Source organism: Rhinoderma darwinii, chromosome 6, assembly GCF_050947455.1.
Source record: "Rhinoderma darwinii isolate aRhiDar2 chromosome 6, aRhiDar2.hap1, whole genome shotgun sequence".
Lineage (NCBI taxonomy): Eukaryota > Metazoa > Chordata > Amphibia > Anura > Rhinodermatidae > Rhinoderma > Rhinoderma darwinii.
Genome location: NC_134692.1, coordinates 10,366,259 through 10,376,098, shown reverse-complemented (window position 1 = coordinate 10,376,098; position 9,840 = coordinate 10,366,259). Strand labels below are relative to the sequence as shown.

Genomic DNA, 9,840 nt, shown 5'->3' with positions numbered 1-9,840 from the left:
CGGTCAGGATATATTTACACCGTGCGGTCATATTGCGTTTTTTTTGCCACGATTTTCACAAAATTTAAAATTCAAAAAGAAAAAAAAACCAAAAAAAAAAACCAAAAAACATTCGTGTGAACAGATCCTAAGGCGTATTTAGTCTATTAGTGGTCAGCAGGTATTTACCATTCAGTTTAATTTTAAAGGTGTTGTGCACGATTAGAAAAAAAAACATGGTTACTTTGTACCTAGAACAGCGCCACACCTGTCCACAGGTTGTGTGTGGTATTGCAGCCTAGCCCTATTCCCTTTAATGGAGCTGAGCTGCAATACCAGACATAACCTGTAGACAGGGGTGGTGTCACTGGAAGAAACCTGGACAAGCCCTTTAACGGTGAAATGAATTACCGCTCCGTCGTACGTGAAATCAATGACACAGACACCGGGATTCAGCATTTCTCTTTAGTTTTGTCGGTTTCTTGTCATTCGAAAGATTATTTTACAGTTTTTGTTTTAAAATCACACACAATAGAGAAGGCACTTACAAATATTTCGGTTTTTTTCACCAAGTTGTTAAGAGGATCACTCCCGGCAGATATACAATAAAAATATAGATTATCATAAAAAAAATAACTTTTAGGAATATCGGCAGCCCTTTAAGGTCACGTGTAGAAGTGTTTTCCTGTAGACGACGCGACATGTGTGATCTTCCCTGTGCAGAGTCCCAACACGAGATCTGCAGAGCATTACACCCAGCCTATATCATTCACAACAGCCCTGCAGAGTATTACACCCAGCCTATATCATTCACAACAACAGCCCTGCAGAGTATTACACCCAGCCTATATCATTCACAACAACAGTCCTGCAGAGTATTACACCCAGCCTATATCATTCACACTGCAAGGCACGAACATAGAGGGTCTCATGTGAACCTGTTTCCCCATAGTAGCCAATCAGAACTCAGCTTTCATGTTCCAAACAGCACCGGAGAAACAATAATGTGGATTCTGATTGGTTGCTACACGCAGCAAGACCCTTAGAATCAAACTCACTGGATTCACGAAAAGGGGGAAAAAAAATAGGTCTATTCCAAAAGTGCTTCTGGTTACACTGCAGCACAGAGGCTTTAAGGCCACGTTTGATCAGGCTTTCTGTCTGCGAGCTCCTCTTTCTCTTATTGCAATAAGGCACTAAGAAGCATTCATAGGTTTACCATATGGCAGGAAACGCCCAATTTTCAGGAGATATTTTTTTTTATGGATGAGTTAGAAATTATTACATAGGTCAATATCTCGGGGGCGACTTTTGGTTCAATCTTGTGGCCAATGAAATGCATGAAAGAAATATACAGGTAAAACTGATGCAGTTATGCCTAAAGCAGGATCTGAGGGGGCGGAGCATGACACAGAGATTGAAAGGACACCAGGGGTTAGTCATGCTCCGCCCCCTGACGCCCTGCGGATAACGCCGTGTATAAGCTTTGTCTTGAGTGTTCCTTTAAGATCACTATAGGATCCTGGTGCATCTGAACACGAGTAATTTCAAGCAAAACCTGAAAGTGCAGTTTTTGCCCCCATCTACCACACCCCAAAATTTTAGTGACCCTAAGGCCGGATTTACACGAGCGTGTGCGTTTTGCGCGCGCAAAAGTTACTTAACAGCTCCGTGTGTCATCTCCATATGATGCGTGGCTGTGATGTTCGCGCAGCCGCCATTCAGTTTTTATTCAGTTTTTACTGCTGTTGCGCGAATCACGCTCGTCCCACGGAAGTGCTCCCGTGTGGTGCGCATGATTTTCACGCACCCATTGACTTCAACGGGTGCGTGATGCGCGAACAACGCACAAATATAGGACATGTCATGTTTTACGCAGCGGACACACGCTGTGCAAAAATCACTGACAGTCTGCACGGCCCCATAGACTAACATAGGTCCGTGCGAGGCGCGTGAAAATCACGCGCGTTGCACGGACGTCTATCACGTTCGTCTGAATAAGCCCTAAGAGTGAGACGTCCGCTGCAGTCCAGCTACGAAGCGGCATAGGTTTTAATTGGAGCTTGGTTTTCCTGACACAAAGCGCCAAAATCCACTGCACGGATCTAGAGTTAAATTATTAAATTCTGACTTCCTGAAGCCACCACTAGGGGGAGCTTACTGTATACTGTGCTACTATTGAGTTCAATGTATAAGTAGTCTGCACTAAGCTCCCCCTAGTGGTGACTGAAGGCAGCCAGAAGTAAAGATATATTCTAAAATTAAATCAGCCCAATTTATTTTTAGCTATATAGATCACTGGTAGAGGTTTTCCTATGCAGTTACGTTCATACCTTCAGGCAGGCTATTTCACTGACAAAGTCCTAATTTGCCCTTCGGATCCAGAATGTGTCATTGAGTGTCTACAAGGAAACACAAGCTATGGAGACAGACATGCTACCGTTCCCGTCCATGTTACTATTGCTCTAAAATCATATATACAGATATACATATTTATAAAGTGATCACAAACTAGTTAAAACAAACTTTTTTATTTATCCCTTGACTGCCCCCTGGTGGCAAAGCCGCACATAGCAATAAAGATTTTTTTTTCTCGACATCACTGCAGCGGTTCTGCCATTAACGCCACCGTCCTGCAGCAATCAACACCGTACGTTAAAGTTAGTTTTCCTCGTATTTTCGAATCAAACTTGCGTTTTGTGCTTCGAAGTGAAAAAATGTCACTGGTAAAGTCATAAGTAGCCCTGCAGTAAAATGTGCAATTCCAATACAGCAAGAGAACAGAGCAATGATCAGTTTAGGACTACTACTCTAAAGGGAGAAGAGAGGGGGGCGGGGGGGGGGGGAAGAGTATGGATGCTGATTATGTATTCACGCCCCTCGGATTTTAGGACAATAAGGCACCGAGACTTAAGGCAAACGGTTAAATGTCCGATTCTCTAAGCGGAAATCACAAAAAGGCACAAATTTCGCAACATGAAGTGCACGGGTAAGAGAGGAGCGAATAGATCCATATTCTATTGGCTGGCGAGTCGTTTCACTCATACCTACAGCCCAAAGCGATGGCGGCCATATTGCGTGCTTAATCGTCCAATCATTACAAAGGTGAAGCCTCAGCAATCTGACAAAAATCCATCAGGCCGGAGCATATGGGGCCAGCAAGATGCCGGATAAATGGATTTTCTGGACTATTGGGTGTCTAGATATAAAACGTCCAATAGTCCAGACAATTGAAGATTATATTCCTGCACTCAATGATACGCCCACATTGCTCTGGTTCTTTCCATTTTGCCGAATTAATGGATTTTCCGGACTGTTGGAATTTCGACAGCACTAAAAGGTCCATCACATTTAGGAGACGAGTGCACTTCGAAAACTCCCAGACCTGATTAATTATTGGCACCCTACAATATCCGATACTATAAGGCACTTAGAATCCCCCCAATATCTGACGGGCGGAGAGGACGTGCGGCCTGGATCGCTCGGATCAGTGTTACCTTTCATAGACCGATCCAATCAACATTCAGATTGAACTTTATGAAGGGGACGAATTAAACTGAAAGACCTGCAAAGCTCCCGAAATCCACGGCTCCGTCACAGAGCGACTGCAACTGCCAAGCCCAGATCGTCTCAACGTCTCGGAGCTTCCCATTGCATCACTGCGGGTTGATGGTCCCTAAAATGTCCATATTTTACAGTTCTAGAAAAAAATAAATCAAAAAGACCAAAAAACATTCAAAAACAAAAGCTCTAAAGAGAGATTCGTAAAATTTGCGCAATTATTCTTGATGATTACGTGTAATTAAGACCAGCGATCACATGAATTCACAAATAAACTCCGGCCGCTGATTCGTCGCTAACATATCCTTAATTGTTCATAGTGTATAATTGTGACATTCAAGTTATATGACGGCCACGATCTGACCCGTTTTTGGGGGTTGGAAAGGATGAATTAGATGAAATATAGAACTTGACATTCCCTAAATGCACATTTCCACCTACCAAATTCAACTTTTTGAAAAAAAATAAAAAAATTGACAGCACTCAGCTGGCACTAGTTCCATCCCAACTGTGACCGGCACATGAGGAGACAGCCCAGTGTGTAATCTGCAGCACGTGACCCCCTGCACACCTTCTGGGGCCATACAATTTTACTTCACAGTCCACAAACTTTAAAAAAAAAAAAAATGTAAAAAAAAAAAATTCCTAACAGAGACAGGGAGTAATGGCGGTAACGAAACCGTCAAAAAAAATAAAAAAATAAAAATTTGGAGTATCATTAATACTTTTTATAGTGCCCCTCATTGGCTTCAGGTCCTCGGCAAAGCTGAAAAGGTCCCGTCAAGTCCAAAAACTGCAGAGGTTTAAATTCTCCGCCCATAAAAAGGAACAATTTTCTCTGGGAAGGTTGAGAGGTTTGAAACAAAAACGTGGAAAATTGTTGCAAATTTCTGGTTAAAAATAATTTTCACTTTGCCTAATTTTTGAGAATTCAAATATAAAAATTTCAAAAACACCAGTTCAAAATACTTAGGGTTTTGGTATCGAATCAGAAAGACCCGGATCCACAAATCCCATGAACCCCGAGGCTTTGCGTATCAGGTGCTGAATCGCCAAAGAGGCGCTGCAACCCCACAGCGGTTGAAGAAGCCACGCCCACTCCTGTCCTTCCACAGTCCAGCACAGTTGTGAGCACACACAAAGAGAAGCCCCTCCCCCTTCGCAGTCATTAGCTGGCAGTCCGGCGCTGCTTTAGAACGCTGTACACGTCGTCCACTCGGCTGAGCTTTTCAAAGAAGGGAATAAGGTCCAGCAACTCCATGTCACTCATGTCATCAAACCAGGATACTACGGGCACCTACGGGGCACAAAAACGAGAATACACCAATCATTATTGTCCGCCAACATGGCGGCACGTGAGACTTTCGACCGGCAATAATAACCCCAAATAAAATCATGTGTATGTAAATAAAGCTTTATATTCGTAGAATGAAAAGTGCTGCAACTTCCTAATATACTTTGCGTTTCAATTCCTAAACATTTTCAAGATCTCTGCTTTCTGTCAGTGAATGGGAACAGTCGTGTTTAACTTCGTACTGCCCTTCTCTCAACTGAAGGTTTGTTACAATTGTTTCTAATCTAGACAATCCTCTGTGAGCTGTGCAGTCTGGACTCCAGACGGATACATTTAAACTACACTGATACATTGTAACAAACCGGTCAGGACAGGAGAGAGATTTGTGCTGGTCATGTATTTGACTCACAGAGGATTGTGGAAACTGGAAACAATTGCAACAAACGTCCAGCTAGGTGAAGTATTTGGTCCTTGTTAAAGCCACATGATCTTGCAGGAAAATTTGCGGTATTATTGGTAAAATTGTAGCCAATTAACGAGCGACTTGAAAACCACACCTACTACATGTGGGCGTGGCTTAGTCCGCCTGCAGCCACAACAAGGTGGGAAAGCAACCGAAGCGATCAGAGAGGGAAAGACATTGGATCAGCTGTGACATCTAAGTGCTCGATGGAACTGCCCCTTTAAGAACAGGCACAACAGCCTCCACCCACCAAATGTATTAGATCATTGATGGATCCGGTCCTAACCACTAGGATCCACCAACAGGAATGTAGTGTATGACAGTGATTTCTATAAGACAATACAGCAAAATCCGAGCTTTACTATAACTATAGACACGAGCTACCAGGGGGGTCCAGAGCCTTGTAACCCCCCTCTACTGGATCACCTCCCCTAAAAGAGCTCCCACCAATGTCCGACTCACCGTCCCACCTTCTTAAAGCGACAGGTGCCTTTTAATTTTAATTGTTCTAGAGTATCATGACGGAGGTCAGAACATACAACGCGAGATAACATACCGCATTATCCGGATGGAAGATATAGGAAGCCGGGGAATTGTCAATGATAACCAGTTTATTCAGGTCCCGGCCCAGTCTGCTCAGGTCCTTGACATAGTTCCCCCTATGGAAGGCACAAGATTCCCGGAAAAGACGGGCTCGAAATGCTCCCCATTTATCCAGCAGATCCGCAACCGGGTCAGCATACTACAAGCAAGAAAAGATGGAGCGTCAGGCCCTGTTCACACTGGTTTTTTTTTTAAACGTTTATGGACGCGGAAACCGGCCGAAAACGCCTCCCATTGATTTCAATTGGAGGTGAAGGCTTTTTTTTTTCCCGCAAGCGGTAAAACCGGCTCACGGGAAGAAGTGTCGTCATGCCATATCTTCCGGCATTTACGTCTCTGACCTCCCATTGACATCAATGGGAGGCAGAGAAAGCGTTTTTCACAGCGTTTTTTGCCTGCGGCGCTCAATGTCCGCAGGGAAAAACGCGGCAATCAGCGTGCAGACAGATCAAAATCTGCCTTAAAATTGCAGACGGGATTTTGAGGCCGAATTTTCTGCCTGCAAAAAACTCCATGTGAACGGGGCCTAAAAGTCAGCTCTGGGTTTTGCACCGCAGGCGTTCTTTGCCGCGTTTTTTGACACAAATTTTGGCGCGTTTTTTTTATACCTATTTCTTCAACAGGCAACGGAAAATGCCACGAGCAGTTTTTGCCATAAAACGCATCAAAAAACGCTGTGGCTGTTCACAGCGTTTTTTCCCGTCTCCCATTGATCTCAAAGGAATTTTTGAGACGGAAAACGCCTCAAAATAAGGCATGTCGCTTCTTTTTCCCGCGAGCGTTTTTTTCCCGCTCGTGGGGAAAAAAAAAAACGCCTCCACCTCCCATTGAAATCAATGGGAGGCAATTTCGGCCATGTTTTGCCGCAGTTTCAGCGTAAAAAAAACGCGTAAACAAAACTCAGTGTGAACAGGGCCTTAGAGCGCGTGGGACGGAGGAATAGTCAATGGTGGAGTCCGCAAAGCTCCGATTACCACCCTCAATATCCAAAACGGAGGGCTCACGGGGCCCAAACTCACAGTTCACACATTGCAGTTACTGGATTTTCAGAAACATTGGGGGGGAGATTCAGCAAAACGGGCGCAGAGGAAAAGTGAAGGAATTGTCCACAGCAACCAATCAGAATGCAGCTTTCACTTTCTAAGGGGGCTTAAACCTAATCGGTTGCTATGGGCGACTACTCCGCTTTTCCTTCGTACCAGTTTTGAGAAATCTCCCCCATTGGGGCCTCATGTATCAAAACGGTCTAACAGAAACACTGACCTTGTTGTCCATGGCAACCAGAGGGCATCGGTTGGTTGCTATCGACAACGAGGCCGGTTTCACTAGACCATTTTGATAAGGCCCAAAGCTTTAGGGAAAGCCTCATTGATTTAAGTGGCTCTTGTAGAGACGGGGTGATCTGTGAGCAGCGCCGATGGATTTGTGGCTTCAATACTGCAGGTCTGAACTGATGGACCCCATCGTTGACACAGGAAGATCACTTTTTGGTGGACTGCTCCTTTAAGACTCACCTTTGCCAGGCTTGCGGTGAATAGGACACACTCAAACATCTCCCCCATTCGCCTCAGGAACTCGTCTACGTGAGGCCTCTTTAACACATAGACCTGGGAGGGGATAATGGCCGGAAAATTCCATTAATCCAGCACAACCTGATAATCCAGAAGCTCCACATTCACCATCTCCCTGTATAATATTTAGCACGAAAATCCTTTTTTTTTTTTTTTTTTTTTTAAACTTATCAAGGTATTTACAAGATCCAGAGCATCTGACAATCCATCACCAATCAGGTCTCCCGCCATGTATGTAAACGTGTATGTTGATAATAGGGGTCCGACATGGGCCTCGTAAATGAGCGCCGATCACCAAGACACGTTGATAGGCGCTCGTTTGCTCCGGTCACAAGTAGCTATGTATGGGGACGAGCACTCGTTACTCCCATTGTTTGTCCCCATACATTTCTATCATGTGAGCAGCGCGCCATTGTTTACACAGGGAGATGTGCGGCCGATAACGAGAATATTTCCGGCTGCCTAAACGATGGTCAGCCGATGAACGAGCGTTTGCCCCATAATTGGCCCCTGTAAAAGGTCATTAGGTATTTGGGTATGTTCACACGGGCTATTTTCGGCCGTTTCTCAGGCCGGAAAAAAATCGTACGCAGAACGCCTACAACATCTGGCCATTGATTTCAATGGAAAATACGGCGTTCTGTTCTGACGGGTTGTTTTTTTAACGCCTCATTTTCAAAAAACACGACGTGTAAAAAGACGCTCCGTAAAAAGACGTGCATGTCACTTCTTGAGACGTTTTTGGAGCCGTTTTTCATTGACTCAATAGAAAAACAGCTCAAAAAAAGCAGCGAAAAAGGCTTGATGCATAAAAAAATGGCTGAAAATCAGGAGTTGTTTTCCCTTGAAAATCTCCGTATTTTCAGACGTTTCTTAGTAAGTGTGTGAACATAGCCTGAGTTTTTAAAAACAGCAGCTTTTTTTCCCATGGAAATCAATAGGCAGATGTTTGGAGGCGTTCAGCCCCCGCATTTTTAGCCGTTTTTCGGGGCATTTACGGCCGAAAATAAGCCGTGTGCAAATACCCTTATAGTAAAGAGTAGGATCTAATGGACGAGAGTTCCTGGTATTGGTGGAGAAATTGTCAGTCACACTGAAATAAATGGGAGAAGTGGAGATGGTCGAATGTTTTTATGCACCCACCTCTCTGCCGAGAACAAGACCCCCTTATTCTCTGGATTATAGACCCCCACTGGTCATATTTTATGGTATATCTACAAACATCAGATTACTGTACAGAGCCCAGTGCAAAGATGACACTTCCCAGAATAATAAATACCAGAGCAATTTCTGTGCACAACACTGAACAAGCAGAGTTCTAAAGCCTGCAGAATAGTGAGTGCAGCTCTGGAGTATAATACAGGATGTAACTCAGGATCAGTACAGGATAAGTAATGTAATGTATGTACACAGTGACTCCACCAGCAGAATAGTGAATGCAGCTCTGGAGTATAATACAGGATGTAACTCAGGATCAGTACAGGATAAGTAATGTATGTACATAGTGATTCCACCAGCAGAATAGTGAGTGCAGCTCTGGAGTATAATACAGGATGTAACTCAGGATCAGTACAGGATAAGTAATGTAATGTATGTACACAGTGACTCCACCAGCAGAATAGTGAGTGCAGCTCTGGAGTATAATACAGGATGTAACTCAGGATCAGTACAGGATAAGTAATGTAATGTATGTACACAGTGACTACACCAGCAGAATAGTGAGTGCAGCTCTGGAGTATAATACAGGATATAACTCAGGATCAGTACAGTATAAGTAATGTAATGTATGTACACAGTGACTCCACGAGCAGAATAGTAAGCGCAGCTCTGGAGTATAATATAGGATGTAACTCAGGATCAGTACAGGATAAGTAATGTATGTACATAGTGATTCCACCAGCAGAATAGTGAGTGCAGCTCTGGAGTATAATACAGGATGTAACTCAGGATCAGTACAGGATAAGTAATGTAATGTATGTACACAGTGACTACACCAGCAGAATAGTGAGTGCAGCTCTGGAGTATAATACAGGATATAACTCAGGATCAGTACAGTATAAGTAATGTAATGTATGTACACAGTGACTCCACGAGCAGAATAGTAAGCGCAGCTCTGGAGTATAATATAGGATGTAACTCAGGATCAGTACAGGATAAGTAATGTATGTACATAGTGATTCCACCAGCAGAATAGTGAGTGCAGCTCTGGAGTATAATACAGGATGTAACTCAGGATCAGTACAGGATAAGTAATGTAATGTATGTACACAGTGACTCCACCAGCAGAATAGTGAGTGCAGCTCTGGAGTATAATGCAGGATATAACTCAGGATCAGTACAGGATAAGTAATGTAATGTATGTACACAGT

General features: G+C 43.8%; 1 protein-coding gene across 1 annotated transcript in view; it reads right to left on the bottom strand.

The window, feature by feature from the left end:
- Positions 1-430: 430 nt before the first annotated feature.
- The window catches only part of CTDSP1 (CTD small phosphatase 1), a 35,065-nt gene continuing 25,655 nt past the window's right edge, over positions 431-9,840 (bottom strand). Inside the window, exons 5-7 of the mRNA XM_075829099.1 lie at positions 7,415-7,507; positions 5,854-6,039; positions 431-4,837 (exon numbers count right to left, since the gene is read on the bottom strand). Coding sequence (XP_075685214.1) covers positions 4,709-4,837; positions 5,854-6,039; positions 7,415-7,507 — 408 coding nt within the window. The 3' untranslated portion in view covers positions 431-4,708. The remainder of the gene's footprint in view (positions 4,838-5,853; positions 6,040-7,414; positions 7,508-9,840) is intronic.